At 34.0% G+C, this 22,706-nt stretch overlaps 1 protein-coding gene across 2 annotated transcripts; it reads left to right on the forward strand.

Moving 5' to 3' along the window:
* The first annotated feature begins 1,815 nt into the window (after positions 1 to 1,815).
* Positions 1,816 to 20,125, forward strand: LOC134232407 (peroxidase-like protein). 2 transcript variants are annotated; one of them, XM_062714355.1, is made up of 12 exons: positions 1,816 to 2,000; positions 2,278 to 2,449; positions 8,715 to 8,938; positions 10,518 to 10,697; positions 10,784 to 10,829; positions 10,931 to 11,046; positions 11,446 to 11,547; positions 11,986 to 12,114; positions 12,407 to 13,148; positions 13,349 to 13,518; positions 13,707 to 13,821; positions 19,677 to 20,125. In XM_062714355.1, exons 1-12 carry the CDS (start codon positions 1,862 to 1,864, stop codon positions 19,861 to 19,863), a joined length of 2,322 nt encoding a protein of 773 aa, XP_062570339.1. In that variant the 5' UTR covers positions 1,816 to 1,861; the 3' UTR covers positions 19,864 to 20,125. The 2 variants fall into 2 exon arrangements, with proteins under 2 accessions (XP_062570339.1, XP_062570338.1); XM_062714354.1 differs by lacking the exons at positions 1,816 to 2,000; positions 2,278 to 2,449 and adding an exon at positions 5,300 to 6,049.
* The last annotated feature ends 2,581 nt before the right edge of the window (positions 20,126 to 22,706 follow it).

Consider the following 22,706-nt stretch of genomic DNA (forward strand, 5'->3'; position numbering starts at 1 on the left):
TTTAATTAGATCATATGAATACGAATTCTGATTATTAAAAATTAAACAATCCCGGTTTTCAGTTTAGAAATCTCCAACCCGGTTCGGGTTTTCCTACACATTTTATAATTACGACTCCCTACAGTTTACACTGTCTACACACGAGCAGAATCCGACCAGGGATTGAAAATTTCGTCATTTAATAATACACACATACAGAATGATTACTTTTTTATGTAAGAGGAAATTGAATGATAATTGACGGACAATAAACATGAACTTAATAAATTGTTGATATAGTATTATCAATTCATCGGTGAAAAGAATTATCAATCGAAGAATGACCTATATATTTTCTGTTATCAAACATGTTAAAAAACATAGGCTCGGTAGCGGGCGTTGATAAAAGATAAACATGATCAATAGGGGGCGCTGATAAAAAGACCATGGAAATTTTCGATGCCTACCTAAGAAGCGCTTTGCGCTTGCGCTTAGCGCTTAAAAATGAGGGGGTTTTTTTTATTTATTTTTTTTTTTAAGAATATTATATACAATTTCCTCTTCAATAAAATGGAACTCGGGCATCTTCACATCTTGTGATTGATCATCAACAAAATTACTTCGTTTAATTCATTCTGATTCTAAATACAAGTACTCCGAAGTTGATATTTAAGGTATTCTGGAGTTCCTCGTTGACAACAATTTTGTAGTCTTCAAAGAACAGGTCTTTCAAAAACTGTTGGACACTCATTGTGCTCCTTTTTCAGTCTGTTTATATGCCTTCCATATGCTCAGAGTGAAAATTTTTAATCATATTGTTTCCTACAGTTTCGTTTTTTTTTCAGCCAGAATACAAAACTAAGAATGGATGTACATGTAGATATGTAATTTATTGATGACACTAAGGTAACAACATGAAAATTGGAAGATCCTAATGTATGTTTCTCTACAGTCTATATAATAATTATATAAACCTGAATTTGGATATCCAAAAATTAAGGTACATCATGATAGTAATCAAAAATACAATTTTATCAAACACTTGTGGTGAAAATAAGGTGACAACTAAAATTCCAATAGGTCGTCCTCCTTTATAAGCCAATCTGTTTTTATATTCATATGAATTAGATTTTTTTTCAAACAATAAAAATCTTTAACTCGACATTCTATATTGACGACGATGTATCAATTAACAATTGTTATTTCCATTCATACCTCGATATTATTCCTTGTGAACTTGAAATAAGACATCATAGAGTCTCCAACATGTTTTTCATATTTCTATTGGATATTTTACTGACAAAAAGGGTAAACTAACAACACAGCTGTATGACAAAGTTAGGCTTTTTCCATCGTCAACTTTCCTTATTTATACAGTAATATTCCGCTATCACCCATGTGTATATCGTCTTTATGCCTCCCAAATCAATGCTCTAAGTACATTGATTTTTTTTAAAGTGAGGCAGCTACTGTAATATCACATTTTCGAGGGTTCAAAATTTTGTGATTTTAGTAAAAACTCTTGGGTCGTGTGGATTTGAATTCGTGGATAAAGAATTGTTGAGTAGTTATGTATGTAACATTTTACATTTCGTGGTGGACATGAATTCGTGGGTCTCTTCATACCTCTAAAACAACGAAAATTAACCCCCACGAAAATTTGTGATTTCACATTATTCACAGTTGACGTTACATTGATGTTCGTTGTCATCTATTTCATCCACATAGAATTTCCAACAACGTGTAAAAAGAACTGGTCTCCAAACACTTTTAAAAAGAAACTGTCAATAAAAAAATTACGAGTTCCATTCTATTTCTGATGCTGACTGTTGCTTGGCATTCTACAATTATTAAATCTTATTAACTTTGTTTTAACCAGAAAATGCCATTAAAATCCGTGTTTGTTCTGGTTGTGTTCTTACCCTTTGTGGAGTCCTTTGACTGGAAGCTCGGGGCTGTGGTTTCTGATCTTGTAGACAGGATGATGAATAGAGGCAACATATCCAGCAACATCCCAGTAGGTTAGTTTATTAAATATATCTTTTAGTTTTCGCCTGAATAAAGCGCAAAAACTAACTTGATTTATTTTCTATCAAATTTGATATTTAGTATGGAAAGTTCTATAGTAGAAATGAAAATTTTAGTCATATGACAGTTACACTCTTGTGACTGGTATTTGACATCCCATTGATAAGTCAAAAAGAGAGTGAGATTTTAATTATGACTAAATTTGAAGGCGACTTTCTCGATTTTCAAAGATGGGACATGTTTCAAATAAATCTTCAAAACTCCTTTCAGAGTTTCCATCCCTAACGGAACACACAAACGCACGTGGTAATTACCGGGGAAGTTTTCACTCCGCGGTACAGCACCATTACCGATACCTCCGGATCAATGACTTCGCCATGAGTAAGACGATGGACAACAGAGCACGTGTTGCCGCCTCCGTAGCCAGAACAGTGGCTGTCATGTATGTTTGAATAAAAAAAAGTTTTATTCTTATTATGGAACGTATCCCTACCCCCTGCCCAGCTTTCCTTCTTATACTCACAAGCCAATTGAAAAGTATAGAAACGATTGATTGCGAACTTTCCTTAATGTAATTTTATCATAAAACTATCACTGAATGGTATATTCCGGTGAGCTTGAAATACAATATACCACAAAGATGGATATTTTACTGGAAAAAACGTTAATGGTCGTCTAATAGCAAAGTTTTAAGATAAACGTGATCACAAACTTTTCAAACGTAAACTTCCCTTAATTATGCGGCAATATACCCTTATCACCTACACTCGGGATTTATATTTCTCAGTTGATTCGATACGCAAGGCATGCTCTACTTATGGACAATTTCTAAAACGAGGTACGGTAGCTTATTGACAAACAAGTTAGTGAAACAAAAATATCAACAGTCTCGTTTAAAAAAATTATTTTGTAAGGTCTATGGTCGATAAAATTACCTTATCAGCAAATACAATCTATCATATAGTAAAATGCTGATTGATTTTTTTTCATTCTTATTGTTAGGCCATTATTTACATATCGAATTTCCAGAGAATTTTTCCGTTATTTCCCGATCATGACAGGGAGCACACGGCGGGTGTGACCGGTCGGCAGGGGATGGTCATTCCTCCATGGCACCTGATCCCAACTCTGATATGTAAGATTTCCGCGTTTGCCCTGCTCCTGATTTGTATTGTTTTAATGGACGTGTGAATTTGAATACAGTTCGTTATTTTCATATATTTCAAAAAACGTGGGGCGTTCTATTAAATGAAGAACAATGTGGTAGTTGTGACAATGTCGCCAAAACGATCGACATAAACTATTAATGACGCGAGTCGTATAAAGTAGAGTTCAATATGCATAAATGTACATAAACGGTAGTGAGAAAGTCTGTTCAATGGTAAAACAACAGTTAAAACTAAGGAATAGTTAGAGAGGAGATAATTGAAGTATACCAATAAATATCCCATGCATTTTCGTGTTTTTAAAATTAAAGATACTAGTATAGGTAAATTTTTTAACAGTAAGGTTCCTTTGTTAAAAGGTATAACAAGTTACTGAATTGTTGACATTCGTTTCGGTACGAACGGTGCACTTCCATGAACTCCATTGGTTTTTGAATTCGATTTTTTAAATTTAAATTATTCGGCATTTGTACGGATTCATTTCCTTTACGTTTTTGCCCAGAACTAGAAAAATGAAGGTTGCAAAAAAATCATTGCAATATCTACGTTAAAATGCTATTCTTTCAATTGATAAATAATCTTTGAAGTCTTTGGAGACTGCAGGATAATAAATAATTATAATTTGATAACTTTATAACGAATTTTATTTAAATGGTGTAAAAATGTGGACTTTCACTGGTGAAAGGTATTGTATAGTTAAGGCACTTCCTCTCTGAGGAAATGTGTGCCATCTATTTTCTTCATAAATGACCTCGTATCATATACTCGCAAAAAATTAAATGAATAAAGTGTGTCTACATCGGCCAGTCTCATGGTAGGGCTAATTAAAAAGCTAATTTAGAAATACAAAATCAAGAAATTCAAAAGAATTATACGGCCTGTTAAGTGTAAATCTGTTTACTGTTTAAAATTGTTACTAAAGACGGTTAGCTTTTTTGAAAAGCTCTACTTGTAGCGTATATTACTTTAAGCGTTTTCAGAAAATCCGTCAGTCATCTAATCCAGGTCGCCACTTGTAAATGTAGGTACAGGGTGTTTCATAATATAGGTTACATTTTGAATCTCCAATTTGACAGACAAAAGAAAAATATACAGATAAGTCTTTTTATCAAATTGATGCACATATCCATAAGATTCATAATGTACAATTACCAACTAAAATATTAAACACTGAACATAATCTTAAACATTAATGAAAATTAGCAAAATTTCCAAGTTGCGCCATTTTTGCTACGTTGAATTTCACAACGTCAAAAGTTCACATTACATATCATAAATGATCTCCATTTATTCAACAACAAATGATGTTGTTTCTTGAAATTTGTATAAAATCTTGTCAGATTTTTGCTTAGACACTCCTCATTTGAAGGTTCATTTCTTTCTAAGCTCATTCAATATCTGTGGTCTAGGATTGAAGACCCTTTCCTTAAGAACCCCTCAGAAAAGAGCCCAAAAATTGAGATTGTCAAATGAAGAGGTCAAACTCTTTCCTTGCATTAATTATTGATAATTTATATACTGATTACTTCAAATCATATTTTAAAGTTCATTATATGCTGAAAATGCTGATATTGCCAGAATAAAATTTCTGAAAAATATCTATCAGACACTTTTCTCAGAAGTTTGCTACACTAAGAGTCTCGACTTCACCAATAACATCTCCGCTTCTTAATGACTTCTGGCTTTCTGAAATACTGTGTCATTTATCGCATACTGTCCGTCCCTGTCCTTTAACCTTGTTACTACCCTTCTGATAAGCATCCTAGAAAGCTTCTATTTTGTTTTGGAAAATTTATTTCATGAACTAGTAAATAAATAGAATGAATATTAGCGACATAATCTGAAAATAAAAACAGCTTTACAATTCTTACAATTCAGCACTGAGTGGATTAGTCAAGTCCATCTCGAGAAATATCCAAATTATGACATCAACATTTATAGCACATTTAATCATTTCAGGACCATGATTTCCTTGACTTTTTCACATGGAACAAAAATGCAGGATTCAATGTTTAAACTGATATAAAGTTTGTAATAGAAGTATGATAGGTAAGAAAAATAATTAGATCTCAAAATGTAACATATATTATGAAACACCCTGTATTTTACTGACTACAATTATAGTTTTAAATTTCGTAAACATGGCGAGATCTGTCGGGGGCTTTAGTGCACCATGCACATCGAAAGAAGAACTAAGCAGGCTTTGGGACCTGCTTATGGAGGCTGTTGATCAAAATTTTAGTGACGAGGAACAAGTCTCCCATTTCTTACACTGCACCTCATTGACGGGGAAGGAGAGAATTCTGGAATCTAGAAAATTGTATGGAGGATACACCGAGTCCCCGGCGCGGGCGCCTTTAGCATCTAACAAAGATCTCAAGGGAAACTGGTTTGCGCTGGCTTTGAAGGATTGTGATCTTCCAAGAAAGTCACCTTACGGTACCCAAAGAATCAAAATACCTGTGTCGTATTTAATGGAGTACATTGGAAACACGTCAATGGCCGAGGATGACGATGAAGTAGATGATGATATGGATGATGCAGCTCCAGCAAAGTCATCTTTCTACGAAAAACAACGCTCCAAAAGAGAGACTGCAAAAGCCAAGAAAGGAAAACGCAAAAAGACTGTGTTTAGAGAAATCAAGTCAAAAAGTCAAGAGGATCCGGTTCTATTTTTTGAGAGTGCACATGCTTACAATGAAAGATCGCAATATGTCAGGCTAGTACTACTCCGCTCAAATGACCCAAGTGTACCATGGTGTGAAGACAATCTGCATAAGGTTGACTTGAATGAAAACCCCTTTTTCCAATGGACCGATTATGGGCTTACATCTTCAAAGAACGACGGTTCCAGCGAGCGCGCGCTTCGCGTTGAGGTACTCATGGTTGGCAATATTGAACTTGATAAAGTAAAAGTCGAACCCGAATGGGATGAAGTTGGCAAAGGCATGCGTGCAGGAGGAGACCCCAGGATATGTGTTTTATAACAATTCATTTATAAATACGAGTACATGGAAACAAGACATTTTAATACTCTCCAGTTCAGTGTTTGACGTTTCAGTCTGCATCACCTTGTGAATTCCAAATTGAATGAGAAAATATGGAAGGGACTTTAAGGGAAAAAAGTGATTTCTGAAGTCAACATTGAAAAAGTACTCTATCACTACGTTATTTATTATTACTTTAACACTCATAACACATAAAACACGTATAGAAACTAGTGCTAATTGTAACGGGGACCGTTACAGATGTTCCCCAAACGCTCCCCAACTCCCTTTTGGTGCCGTATTCCCTGTAAGCTTCATTAAAGAAGACAAACTTGAGACTTAAACAACGTTTACCTAGAAGTGTACCAAGTTCATTCAAATTTTAGCAATGCACGCGTGCGCATGTGAATGCATATGCGTAATGACCATATCATCTTGTCTACACAATCTATATATTATTTATACAAAATATTAAAGTATTTAATCCAACAGTTTTACAAGAATACGCTCTTTCAAGTGTATTTTTGATTTTATATATTTCACGTGCACGCATGGTGATCATACCTTCTTGTAGAAGTCAATTACATCTATCTATGTTCTAAATCCCACCCCGTTTGGTTGAAAACCAAGGAAGTTATAGCTGTTTAAAGTTTCAGCCAATCAGATTGCAGCGCACATACATGCACGTGTATGCATGTGCATGGTGTCCATATCTTCTTGTAGAAATTTATTATATCTATCTATGTTCCAAATCTCATCCTGTTTGGTTGAAAACCAAGGGAGTTATAGCTAGTTAAAGTTTCAGCCAATCAGATTGCAGCGCACGTGCATGCACGTGTTTCCATAATAATTGCTATATTTCATGTTGTAGGATATTCTTATGCATGGCTATGTTCAAAATTTCAAAGAATTTCATTAAAAAACAAGAAAGATATTGAGACTTTAGTTTCAGCCAATCAGAAAGTGCACGTGCATGCGCGTGAGATCTTGCTATTTTGACCATGTCGTATTGTTTATGCTACTAATATATCCTTATATTATGAGTTTCAAAGCATTTCATCAAAAATTGAAAAAGTTACGTCTATATCAATTATATTGGGCATTTCTCGTGTTGCACGTGCGCGCTCTTGCAAACATGTCTACTGACCCTAAAAACATTTTACCTTAGTCAGAAGTTTACAAGATCACTCGAGGACAAAATTTTCCCAGGAATAATAATAATAATAATAATAATAAGAAACAGAGTAAAAACAAATGTTCCCCAACTTCGTTTGGGGAACATAATTAGTTGACGGTATTTGTGAATAAATACTAGTAACGGTTTAAATCGTTGGCTACATCAAGATACCATTATGTTTCGTACTGGGTTAAACAAGATAATTTGAATTGGCATTTAAATAAATAATCGAGAAATGTATTGGGAAATATTTGATGTATGAAAACCTTTTCATGGAAGGGGGCACTTCTATACAAGGTATATTTTGTAATGATCAAAGAGGTCATGAATAGTGATCAAATTTAAAAAAAAAAAAGCTGTTAACGTTAAAAAATCTTGAACAGGGTACAAAGCTTCTTAAAGAGAGAATCACATATAGGGGATTTTCTCATGAATTTTATAAAAAGGTCCCTAAAATGCATATTCTCACTTTAACTAAAACAATTAATGTAGCCTATGATCATTTTTATGTACATTTTTTTTTTAAAAAAGGCCCTAGTTTAGGAGAAGTAAATGTTCCCTGTCGACCGGTCATAGCCGTCAAGAACCGTTTTATCAAATAAAAGGAGTAATGTGTATTAAACAATACACATGTATTTAAAAAAAAACAATGGCCTAACAATTGGTGTGATATACTAGTACGTGATTCAAAATACTAGTACAACAAAACTACGATATAAATATTGTATTTGCTAACAAAGTCCACAGTACTACCATAAAATTAGTGAAATGCTGCTTTTAAATAAAGTCGTTAAAACCCTGTTACATCACCTTATTGTGAGTACCTAGGCTCCGTAAAAAATCGTCCTAAAACACATATTTGCAGGTGATAAAGAAATATTTCCATTGTCAACTTTCCTTTTCTGTTTAATTAAATTCCGGTAACACTCGTATGTGATCTACGTCTCCTATATAACTAATTTGATATTGAAAAATCAAAGTGAATATAATCAGTTAATGAACCGAGGCAGGCTACTGAGAGATAAATTGACATTACAGGGTTTTTAAAAAAATCTTTTTAGGCCGGCGGCGTTTCGTAAATTCTAATTGATGTTATAATAAATTTATTAGAAAATATAATATAAGATTTGGAAGTAATGTGGCTGAGCTTTTTCATACCAATTTCATTTACTTGCATTTGATCAATACCACGGTGAGTGTGGACGGTTGAGAGGGGATGTTTACTCCTCTTTGGCAACATTCCCTCCTCTGTAATGCGTCCGTGTTGTATCTTGTCATCAATTTGGATGAAACACACTCTGGTTGTCTAAATGAATTATAGCTTTGCGATTATGGCTACTTGCATATACTGTACACATGTATTTATTTTTATCCTAGGTCAGGAAAAAGAACAGCAGAGGAGGTTCGACCATTTCTACAAAGTCCCCGGATGTTACATATTTTTCATAAGTCGTTTAAACCTTATTGCTTTGAGGAACCTAGCTGTAATTTTGACTATCCTTATAGACACACCTGTGGGGCTTGTAATAATCCCAGAAATCCACTTCTAGGCAAGGCATTTATGGTGTACAGACGGATTGTTCCTTCCAGCTATGAAGATGGTATCAACCTATTTTAACTCAAAGTGAATCCTGTTTGAAAGGCAGTTTTAACACCATTTTAAAACTACTTTTAAAGCATGTAATAAGAAAGAAGGTATTGGGTTGATGTATATTTTCCTCCAAAAGAGCACTTTTCTTTATCTACCAAGGCCCAGTATTTACTTACATGTGCTAATTACCCACTTATTATTTGAACTACCATATATATTTATATTTATATTATTGGATTCCAAAACTTCATAAGAATCCTTACAAACAAAGATACATGGTGGGTTCCAGTAAATGTTCAACCATTAAGCCTCTTTACTCCTCACTAAAATATTAGCAGTAGTGAAGGAGAAACTTCAAGAGTACTGTGCAACAATATTTTCAAGAAGTGGTGTAAATCAGATGTGGATACTTAAAATTCCAAAGAAATTTTGGACAATTTGAAGTCACAAGATTTCACAGAAATCAGCTTAAAAACTTTTCAACTTTATACACAACCATTCCCCACGATAAATTTAAGTCCAGGTTTTTTTTATATCATTGGCAGCTGCTTTTTCAATAATAATGAAACTCGTAAATTTACTTACCTTGTCATTAATCATTTGCAAAATTATTTTGTTAACAATCATTCTGATTGTACACACAAGTACTCTGAAGTTGACATCAAAAAGATGCTTGAGTTTCTGATTGACAATATCTATGTCGATTTTTGAGACCAGGTCTTCCAACAATCTATTGGAATCCCCATGGATACCAATTGCGCCCCGTTATTAGCAGACCTATTTTTGTATTCCTATGAAGCAGAATTTGGTCAAAATCTTATGCTGTCAATGATTATTTCCATTCCAAAGTCGATACGATATATCCTAGTGAGCTTGACATAAAAGATACCACCGAGTCTGACACATCTGTTTCATATTTGGATATTTTACTTGAAAAAGACATGAATGGTAATTTAACATCCAAGCTCTAGGATAAGCGTGATGACTTTAACTTTCTATCGTCAACTTCCCTTACCTATGCAGCAATATACCTTCATCACCTGCATACGGAGTTTATATATCTCGGTTGATTCGATACGCAAGAGCATGCTCTTTGTATGAACAATTACTAAATAAGGTAAATTATTGACAAACAAGTTGATGAAACAAGAAGTTCAGCTGTCTTGTTTAAAGTCATCATTTCGTAAGTTTTATGGTCGATACAATGATTTTGTCAGCAAATACAATTTATCATTGAGTCAAATGCAGATTGACATTTTTCATGCTAATTGTTAGTCCATAATTTATACACTGAATTAACGACGAATTTCTCCATTATTTCCCGAACATGACAAGGAGCACACGGCGGATGTGACCGGTCGGCAGGGGAAGCTCACTCCTCCATGGCACCTGATCCCACCTCTGATGTTTTGGAGCTCCGTGTTTGCTCTGCTTCTATTTTGTATTTTTATGGACCTTTGATTTTGAATACTGTTTGTTATCTCCATATGTTTCATTCAGGGTTTTTTTTTGATAGTTAAATCCAAGTACACCTCTTTACTAATAAATTTGTAGACTCATTTCATACGTACTGATGTGTTATTTTTCAGGCATTGAAATGCCTCGAACTAAGAGCATTGATGGTCATCCCCTCCCCAGCGCCCGGAGGGTCAGTAACGTAGTCCACAATAATAACAATCAGGTGGAGGTCAGTGCCCGATTCACCCCCTACCTCACACATTTCGGACAGTTCCTTGACCATGACATCTCCAGCACTCCCGTCATCACAGGTTAGATCTTTCCATTTTCCTGATATTAAAAAAACAAAAAGTTATATCAAATGGAATCTTGTTCACTGAAAAATATTTCTTCGTAGATTCACAAAATAATATCATTGAGGACTGTTGCATTCATCCTAACAGGCAAGTATGAAATATCTACTTGAACAGAACAAATTTGAACATTTATTTGTCATAAAAATGAATGATGCAAATTTAAAAACATATTTGTCTTTCATTTTTAGAAAAGAGTGCTTTAATATTCCCATTGCTATGGACGACCCTTACTTCACTGATCCCACTCAGAAATGTATGCACTTTGTCCGTTCGGACTTTGGTCCTGTTCCTGGATGTTACACAGGTAAAATGTATAATACTTACCTCGGACGTGAAGGATATTTGCGTACTTTTTTGTCTACCAAAGTATAAATCATAGAACTAAGTTGTTTTAATCAACAGCTGATTATTTTTTATGAGACATTTTTATAAGAGATTATTAAATTTGTTATGATGCTAAAACTGGATAAAGACCCTAAAAATCATAAAACTATAATACTATATTTAATTAGTGATTCTATGGATAATAATTATGATTAATTGAGTAATGTTGCTGATATGAGACTTTTGAATTTGTAGTAATAGTGACGAAAATTAACAATTGTCAGTATTTCCAATAGCTTACCCTTTAGTCCTTGTTATGGGGTAATTAAACACTGGTTATTTAAGAACAACTTTATATATATTTATTTTTATTTTTTAGGGATTAGACAACAACAGAATCAAAGATCTTCATTTATAGATGGTTCGGCTATATATGGATTCAATACAGCCAAAGAAAATTCTCTGCGAGAAAAAAGGGGTGGTAAGTATAGCTAAAAGATATGGAACAAGAATTATAGTGATGTAAGTTTTCTTTGTACACAGGGAATTCTATAATCTGAATACAAGTATTACTTAAAAGAACAAAACATGAACATGGAACAAACGTATTGTGGAACAAATGAAACATACCTAATGTTTAAAATGAATTATCTTAAACAAAAGAGTTCCAATTTTAAAAATATTTCTCTCAAAGGGCATTGAACTTTCTTTATCGTTCTTAATAAAGTGATAAAGTGATCTTCAGTCACAACAGAATTGCAATGCTATCCCAATTCCGGGTGATTTTTATGCATCGCTCATTTTCATTTTGTCAATTAAAAGAGTATTTTGTGAATGCTTTCATCCATTTATACCTTGATAGAGCAGATGTGTACGCTCAGTAGCATATTTTCTTGGAATATCATTCTTTGTTTTTCAGGTTTACTTCGGGTCAGTAAATACCACGCCTACCGCCCCGGCGTACTTCCAGAGGGCGAGGAAACGCAGTGCGAGAACAGACACAATGCAATATTTACAAGGAATGCAATCAACCATTGTTTTGATGCTGGTACAACATTAATCATCTAGACATAAATACAGGAATACAAATAATCTCGAAAAAGTTAAAAAAAACAAAACAATATTAAAGTATGGATACGGTGTTTATATTTTCATTTTTTTTATGTTTACTTCAATTTTCCCCTCCATTCTTTGTTTTTTAGAGGACCAGGTACTCATATTTTTGCTTAGGTTTTTTAAAGTTTTTATTTTTGCTCCATTTCTTATTTTATCACCTATGGAACCAAATGCATACCGTTTGCTTCAGTTGTTTTCTTTCATTCTTTATTTTTATCCACCAGGGGACCACAGACACACAGAAAGTCCGTTATTGGCCATCATTCATATCATGTTTCTCCGTCGCCATAATCTTATTGCGGAGGCCCTGCAACGTGCCACTGGAATAACAGATGATGAAGTTCTGTTTCAGGAAACGAAAAGAATCGTCGTGGCAGAACTCGGTCACATAACGTATAATGAATACCTTCCAGATATCTTACCCTCTGAAATTATAAATACTTTTGGCCTTAAATCAACAAGACCTGGACATCACACAGTCTACGACCTATCTGTCGATCCACGTGCCATAAACAGCTTTGCAGCTGCGGCGTACAGATTTGGTCATAGTTTTGTCCAAAGCGTTGTTGGTCAAGATAACGGAAGATCTATAAGAGAAGACCCTCTTCGAAACAACTTCGACAATCCAACCTTCATAAATTTTCCTCAAAATGGAGGTTGTGAGTTTGTGGCATCCTGGATGGCCAATACGGGAAAAGCGGACAGGGATCGATTTGTAACCAGTGATCTCAGGAACCATTTATTTGACGCACAACCCACGGGGACATCAACGACCAGTCCCGGGGCCACACTAAGTTTAGACCTTGTCTCCCTAAATATTCAGCGCGCGAGGGACCACGGTCTTCCAGGATACAACGTGTATAGACAGTGGTGTGGCAGACCCAGGGCCGAACACTTTGGTACCTGGGCCCTCGGTCTTGTGGACCATGACAAGCAATCAGCAGCAACATTGCAATCAATTTACAGGTTGAAAAGTCATTAAACTACCTTTAAAAAAATAGGGTTCTTCAATTTTTGCTTTAATCTGATCTTAAATGATTCTACAGTATAAGACCAAGAAAGAGTTTAAATTACAGTCTTTTTCGAGTTTGACTGTCCAACAAAGGGTGAAAACACATAGAATATATAATTTTTATGCCTTTTTATAAATTTTATTTGTTTTGCAGACATCCAGACGACATTGATTTGTTTACAGGAGCCATGTCTGAGAGGAACGTAGGCGGATCTCTAGTAGGCCCGACTTTCGGGTGTATCATTGGATTCCAGTTTAACAGGCTAAAGTTTGGAGACAGGTTCTGGTTTGAGAACAAATTTCCCCGTACTGGCTTCACGGAAGGTATATGAAATTTTTTTGCAAAAATGATATAATTGTCATGAAAAAAATTGATTAGTGTTTTGTTTCTGAATTTCTATAGTGAACAAAATTACACTGGATGCGTATATGCTTAATTAATGTTTAAATTTTACTTTTAACAGTGCGAGTTTGTACATAACTTTAATAGAGGATTTTTTTTGTATGTACAGAGCAAGTAATTGAAATAAAGAAGATAACATTGTCAAAGATAATGTGTTCTACACTAGTACAAGGCACGACCCCCGTTATACAGCCCCAGTTATTCAAGAGACAGACAGTGAGAGGGTAAGTGGCAGTAAAGTGATTTATTAGTGAAATATACTTTTATTCTAACGCGATACTTCTTCATTGACGTAGTTTATAATGATCTTAAACCATTCTTTTATACTGGTATGCACAAAAATATCACGGCCAGGAACACGTTAAATTACTAGACAGTACCGTCGTCAGAAACAGGCCGTGAATATGCATAGACCTTGTTATCAGAGATTGCTCTGTTGTGCGCCTCTGTACTACTTGCACTAGTTAAATTAGTTTAAATTGTTACGTCTATACTAGTACGCAAGAACCCCTCCCATGGTCAAAGACATTTAGTCATACATGTACAGTACAGGCAACGCGGATCCCGTATTTCCCGCGTCCCCGCCGCGGTATAATCACAACGCGGTATTTGGCCAGGTAGACAGGTAAACCGCGTTCCCTCCGCGGGAAATTCATCACTTACCTGTCCCCGCCGCGGTTAAATCATCGATCAATTGCTGACAATTAGTATCGTAAACAAACGGGAGTTATCTCCCCGAATTGAAATTTGCGAATTTTCCCTGTAACCAAAAGAAAAAAACAAAAAAACAAAAACAAACAAACAAAAAAACAAACAAAAAAACCCGTGTGTTTATTAATAAATTTTGCTATGAATAGAATTTAAACTAAGAAAAAATAAGTTTATTTTTGTTTCTAAAATTACATATCAATCTTTGAAATTGAATAGAAAATTTCATTAAATTGTTACGTCTTTGCAATTGGTTAATTATTTTATGTTATTAAGAATCAATCAAGAAACAAAATTAAATACTAAAAATTTTAATTTGTTTTTTTTTAATCTTCATATTATATGCAAACTGTAATAAATGTTGAACTCAGACTGTTTAAGTTTCGATGAACGATTTTCAGCATTCATTTGAAAAAAAAAGATGTACATCTTTAAAAAATGTACATCTTCATATTGTTTATTAATTAATTTCGATTTATTGTATATAAAATGTACAGGCTTTTTCTTAAAGTGTCAAATTACAGGAAAACATCCGATTACGAGCATTTGCAGTTACATGTAGTGGGCACGTGAACTTAAATTTTCTTTATCCAAGATATCAAGAAAAAGTTCTATTCTTCTTTATTTCTCATTGTTTATGTTCTGTTCCCAAATCAATTTAATTTAATTAATTAATTTTCTTTAATGTATTTCCCTCTTTTATATAAATGTGCAGGCATTTTTCTCAAATTGTCAAATGAGCGGAAAGTATTCGATGACGAGAGTTGACTTTGAGCACGTGAACTTTATACAAGAGATCAAGAAAAAATATCGTTTTTCACCTTCACATTAACATGTTTTACTTTTTAATACAATGTCTTTCTTTTTAATTTTAATATTTCTCGATTTTCGTGTTCAATAGATAAGATAGGATGTGCAGGTGTAATGATAAACTTCACAGACGAAATTATAGTTTATATTAATAAATATTCAATGCAAAAATTCATATATTTTTGTTTTCTTTGACAAATTCTGTTTCTTTGTGTATTAAGTATTAGCCGCGATCATTTCCTGTGTATAGGGATTAGCAGTGCCTGAGCAGGAAACGACATGCCCTGAGGGTTTCACACCTGTCTTATAGTATACCTTGGGTAACGCTCGCTGGATGTGCACATCGTTGTCTAGCCATTCAACAACACATTTGATTCATTGTTTCATTATTATTTCATCGATATCTATGGAACGCCGTCACTGCCTTATAGCAGAACACTACTATTGCATTGTGTCAACCTTCCATTACATTATGTCAACTCTTTATGACATTAACCCACCCTACTATTGCATTGTGCCAACCTTCCATTACATTATGTCAACTCTTTATGACATTAACCCACACTACTATTGCATTGTGTCAACCTTCCATTACATTATGTCAACTCTTTATGACATTAACCCACCCTACTATTGCATTGTGCCAACCTTCCATTACATTATGTCAACTCTTTATGGCATTAACCCACACTACTATTGCATCGTGTTAACTTTCCTTTACATTATATCAACTCTTTATGACATTTACACATACTACAATTTTATTTCGTCAACTTGCATTTCGTTATGTTTACTTTTCATGACAATCTTAGTTTTTATTAACTGATGTGAAAAGCTCATGCCATACTGTGCGCACTCTTCTACATTATGTCGATTCCCTATTACGTTATGCGAACGCGGGTATCCTCGGCCTTTATATGAGCATAACGTATTTTCCGCGTTCCGCAAACACTAAAATGGCGGGAGAGAAAACTGTCGTAGAAGAGATTCTCAGCTATTTCGGAATGACATCTTTAAATGAAAACTTTAAGCGACAAATGATTGACAATCTTGAAACATGCAAAGCCTTAACACTGCGACTGTGAATTAAAGTCACGTCGAAATTCAATGGTGTTTACTTTAATCTGATAATTAAATAAATCAAATATTATGAGTCGTGCAGCAATCATTTTTTTCTTTTTATTTTGAATTTTTTTTTTTTATAGTGCAGCAATCATTTATTCTTTTTATTTTGAATTGTTTTTTGTTTTTTTATAAAAGTCTTAAACTTTGTAGGACATTGCATTAGTTTCATATTAAGTTTAGCTGAATTAAGTTGAAAACTTTTTTCTATAAAACTATAAAGCCTGAGAGCTTCTCCGCTTTCCGCCCTTGGTCTCCAACCATATACCGTCCCCCTTCCTTGTTCAAGATTCCCATATCTGCCACTGATATGTGCCCATGCATGCTTACTAAGGCATATTCAATTGATTTAGATGAGCGACTGGTAGATTTTTGTAATAGAATTCTGGCCCTGGAATGATTAAAAAAAATTACTAACTCCAGTGACGTAGCATCATTTTTTTGAAAGAGGAGGTCAGCCAGTAAAAAAAAATCATTTATCCGAAAAAACTAGACAAGCCAAGAAAAAAAATGTCCAAGCCCGAAAATCCTATTTCGGGGAGAGTGGTCCAACTTCAATCAATCCTATTTTTTTCCAGATATATTATATTACCCTTAGTGGACTATATTTCAACAAGAAGTGGGGGTGGGGAGGGGGGCTGTACATTTTCAATGAACATTACATTTTCTATAGTAAAGTTATGTCTGGGAAAAGAGGGGGGTTGATATTATGTGCCTGTAATTTGTCCTAATCACGACCCCCCCCCCCCCTTCTTACCAGTCATTAAAACACGGTCGTCAACATTTATTATATACTAGATATACAGCTTTGAGTTAATGTAAATTATGTATTTTTGCATCAGGTAATGAACTTGTAATCCACATGATAAAGAGTTAACACAATATAAAGATATTTTTAAATCACATAAGAAAGAGTTGGCATAACGTTATAATATATCCACATCACGGTATGGAGTTTTGACATAATGTAATAAAGTGTTGATATAATATAAAGATATGTTCACATTATGTTATACACTTTTTACACCACGTAATAAAGCACTGACATAAAGGTAAGATGTGTTCACCTCACATCATGATGTCCTCGCCGTAAAATAAAGATAAATCCATATCACGTAATAATACTTTGATATAATAGAAATATACACTCTCAAAAAGGAATGGGCTTTTGACTTCATGTGATGATAAGTTTAATTATAAAACACAATTTACTTGACGTAATGCAATTTTGACCTCACATATTAAAGAAATGAAATGATGTAAAGAAACATTCATTTCACGTAATAAAGTTTTAACACAATGTAAACACATTATCACTTCACATAATGAATTTTTTACTTCAAGTTATGAAGTGCTGATATAATGAAAGGATGTATTTACTTCATGTAATGCAGCATTGACATGATGTTAAGATATATTTTCATCATCCCATAAAAAATGGACATAACGTAAAGATATGTTCACATCACGTAATGATAAATTGACGTAATAAATGCATAGTTGTATGCTATAAGGCAGTGATGGCGTTCCATAGATATCATTTTCAGATGCGATATTAGCCTTGGAATTTGTGTCAAATTATTGTTGCTTTTTTTTAAACGGATCCGGAGTGTATAAAAAGAATAAAAGTAAAAAAAAAATTAAAACAAATTAATGAAGTATTTGATATTAATTAAATCAAATAATGATCCATTACTATGTTATTTCGTGTCTGTTTATATCTGTACCAGTTAGAAGATTGAAAGAGAGAGAGAGAGAGAGAGAAGAAAAATATCACAATATTAAGGCACGTGCATGATCGTTTTTCCTCCTTTTTGATCAGTATATCAATTTCTTAAGTCTAACGAATAAAACTGCCGCTGATTTATCAGTTTATTGACCATTTGTCGAATTTGTCTAAGTTTTATTGTTATTTATCGAGAGACTTGTTTATGATCCACTTTCTTCTTTCGTTTAGCATATGTACATTTGAATTACTTCCCTTTTTGTCGCCAGATTACAACGACAGATTTTGGTGGTAGAATAAAATGTATTTTTGTTATAAAATTTGATTAAGAAAAACACAGTATATCAAAATTGTCGAATTATTGAAAATATTTATTTGAAACAAAAAATTTAAAAAGGATTCTGTCTGCAAAAAAAACATTCTTTATTTCATGCATTTCAATTCATGAGCTACACATGAAAAAAAAAACAACAAAAAACGGCTTCGTTTCACGATGTCGTAGGAAAACGCATACAGGTAATACACTCAGGTAACATCCTGTGTATATAGGTAGTATGTACACTAGACAGCGTCGTTTCCTCGGGGCTTCTAATCCGCTTCGAGTAAGCTCCACTCCACACCAAACTTACCTGAGGAAAACCGAACGGTTACACAGACATCTAAAAACTTGAAGCATGGCAACTTGCTGATTGAAATAAGTTAATTCCTGTGTTGTGTGTTCAAATATTTTAAGGGCCCATATTTATGTTTGTGTTTTATCTGAAATTTGTTTATGTTCATAAACATGATTTTAGTAATTTTCGAAAACAGCAAAAAAATAGAAATACATTCAAATACTAGCTATGATATTATTGATATTCTGAATAGAAATACCTGTGATTATTTTATTAACAAGACCCCCCCCCCCCACACACACACAAAATCGTCGATATTTAGTTCATAGTCTTACAGTGTGGCGCATAATAATGGAGCAACGGTATTCCTGCACTTAGGCGTGTTTTGTTAAAATTTAATTGTATTTATGTATCACTATCTATCATCGTTTTTCATGCTATTATTTATAACAGACATGTATACAGAAGTAACGGTACTTTTCTAAATGAAACCAAATGACTGATATAATCTCGCAGATAAATAAACACATAGCTACATGTAACTGCAACTGCACGGGCTAATCGTGAACACCGGATTACAGTGCATATAAAGAGAAGCGATATCATGGCGTTCTTTAAATTTTAATTATACCTTTTTAGCAATTTGAAGATCATTTGGGGTGGCATTATTGATTTTGAAAATAAACTTTAAGTTAATATATTCGAGAAATTATTCGACTTTATTTCATCCTATACTGTACATGTATTACTGTTAACAGACGTTTTTGAGAATTAATTAATTTTGAGTGACCATTGGTAAAAAAAAAAAGAAAGATGTTTTTTATTAAACAATTTGATAAAACTTAAAAATGAATTTTCAAAGAATCCATGTAATGGTATAAATCTATTAATATTAATGTGGTCGTAATCCTCCCCCCCCCCCCCCCCCCCCTCATTTCGACACGATTAAAAATCGACAATACTTTACAGGTAAGAGCATCTAAGCTGTATGTATTTAAAAATGGTTAAGTATTTAAACCGTTTCAAAATGTAATTAACCTACTGCATGAACCTATTTGGCAATTTAATGATTTATTTTTCCTTTATGATTTTTCTCCAGAAATCAGCCGATTTCATGTAACCAAATACTTGGTATGAATACACCACTTGGTTTCAACTTAGAACCGTTTGTGAGAGAACTTCAGATTCTTGGAGGAAGGCGCCATCAAACGACCAGTGTCAATCTAAATGTACCGTCCATATTTCTATCACAGCAGAATAGACAAACTAGTGCTCAAGTGTACTGAATGATCAGTTCATGCCTCAGTATATGTACTTATATAAACAATTTACTGTATATAAATCTTGAATAGCCTATGCTTAAGATGCATTGTGTAAATTTACAAAAAAATTGTTTCTAAGAATGCTTGTAGTTTTTCAAATTAGAGGTTTATTTCATTTGACAGATATATAATGTTGTACATTTTAACCTTTTAATTTTGACACTGGAGCTTGAACTACTTTTACAATAACTTTTGAATGGTTGCTGAAAAGATTTTTATAAATTCATTTATGTATTCTTTGTGACAAGACAGGTTTTTTGTAACATTTTTTTTTAATCCAAAGGACAAAAATGTCATAGATATATAACCTTTAACAAATCTTATATAAATTTTTGTTTCGTTTTCTCAGAATACAAATGAAAATAAATAAAAAACAAAACAAAAAAAAAAAAACCATTGTGTATATTTCCGGAAAATGTTATATAGGTCTAGGTAGTCACGGGTAATGATTTGTTAATGTGATATCTGAATGACTAAATGTCTTTAAATGTACATGTTTAACCATGGCAATGTTTCTAGATGAAAAGGAATTAAAAGCACCTTTCACAACGAAAGAAGAACTGGGCAGACTTTGGGACAAGCTGATGGATGCTGTTTATCAAAAATTTAGTGACGAGAAACAAGTCACACACTTTTTTCACTGCAACTCATTGACAGGTAAAAGCAAAATTCGACGGTTTAGAAAATCGTATGGAGGATACACTGAGTCCCCGGCACTGGCGCCTTTAGCGTCTAACAAAGATCTCAAGGGAAACTGGTTTGCGCTGGCTTTGAAGGATGATGAGCTTCCAAGAAAGTCACCTTACGGTACCCAAAGAATCAAAACCTGTACAATGTATGATGGATTATATGACAAACACATCTTTGGATGAGGATGTAAATTATGATGATTATGATGATTCAGCTTCAGCTGTAGCAAAGTCATTTTTCTACAGGAAACGACGTGCAAAAAGGAAAAGTCTGAAAGCTTATAAGGAAAAGCCGAAGGATACAACAAGAAAGACTGAATTAAAAAATCGTGAGGATCCCGTTTTATTTTTTGAAAGTGCACATTTTTACAATGAAGGATCGCAATACGCCAGGTTAGTTTTAATCCGCTCAAATGACCCGAATTCGCCTTGGTGTGCAGAAAATTTACATAAGATTGACTTATATAAAAATTCCGTTTTCCATTGATCCGATAATAATCTTACGTCTTCGAAGAACGATGGTTCTAACAAATGTGTGCTTTGCGTTGAAGTACTCATAGCTGGAGATATCGACGTAGAAAAAGTCGATTTTGAATGGGACGGAGTTGGCAAAGATGTGCGTGCAGGAAAAGACCCTGAGATAGGAGTTTTATAGTTTTCTTTTCTTAATTCGAATTTTAATATACGAGTACCTTAAAAAAATGCAGACTTAAAATATAATAACCCTCCTATACCACTGGATGAAATTTAATTAGACTTTCACAGATTGATCGTTAGATAGTTTCATTGTGTACCTTTTTACAATTGATCAGATACATATTTCGGGTCTCCTTTAGCGAAATACTGACCTGCCATTTATTTTATAATATTGAAGGGTACCCATCTCTTATCCACAACTCCTTCTTTAACACTGAATTTTAAGACACTTTCACAGATTCTTTATTACATAATGTCATTGTGCACCTTTTATTATATCCCCCGCTTGAAAAGCTGGGGGGGGGGTATATAGTAATCGGTTTGTCCATCCGTCCGTACGTCTCTCCGTCCGTCCATCTGTTACGCTTTAGGGCCCTTATCCGCAACTCCTCTCATAGCACTGACTGAAATTTGATAAGACTTTGCTGTGGAAAATGTGTGTCGGATCAAAAAGTAAAGGAGGTGTCAATATGTTATAAAGATTCTGTGAAAGTTTTGTCAAATTTCAGTCAGGTCTATGAGAGGAGTTGCAGATAAGAGATGGGTACCCCAAAGCGTAACAGACGGACGGACATAGCAATTACTATACATTATTTTACTAGAGTATTGTGAACAATGATCTCACTAAATGATACCCCCCGCCTCCCATATGGTTATAATGGCAAATTTCATGTTTTGCTGTAACCGGGAAATCTAAAATATCTGTCGGATCAAAAAGTAAAAAAATAGGAGGTGCACAATGGCAATATATGATAAAAATTCTGTGAAAGTTTCATTAAATTTTACTCAGTGGTAAAAGAGGAGTTGCGGATAAGAGATGGGTACCCCAAAGCGTAACAGACGGACAGACATACCGATTACTATATACCCTCCCACTTTTTAAGCGGGGGAATAATAAATATTAAAATGAATTAATTAAATTATTAATGTAGGAAACTGGAAAGAAATACAGTATGTGGAACGGTATGTGAAACAAACAATTAATGAATAAATAAATAAAGTTAAGCTTTGCTGTAATAACCATTGTCCAGATATACTGAAAATAACAAACTCATTTATCAAACAATGAATTCACTAAATGATACCTCCGCCTCCCATATGAATGTAATGGCAGTGTCCATGTTTTGCTCTGGGAAATCCAAAATGTGTGTCGGATCAAAAAATAAAATAGGAGGTGCATAATAGCAATATATGATAAAGATTCTGTGAAAATGTCAGCAAATTCCATGCAGTGATATGAGAGGAGTTGCGGATAAGAGATGGGAACCCCAAAGCGTAACAGACGGACGGATAGACGGACGTACGGACGGACATACTGATTACTATATACCCTCTAGCTTTTCAAGCGGGGGGTATAAAATTGTTCTGTATAATTACATAAATTCTATTACTGTCGTAAAGTACGGGGAAAATAGGTCTAAA

The sequence above is a fragment of the Saccostrea cucullata genome, unplaced genomic scaffold (genome assembly GCF_032062105.1).
Source record: "Saccostrea cucullata isolate Sc308-1 unplaced genomic scaffold, CSIRO_AGI_Scuc_v1 ctg21, whole genome shotgun sequence".
NCBI lineage: Eukaryota > Metazoa > Mollusca > Bivalvia > Ostreida > Ostreidae > Saccostrea > Saccostrea cuccullata.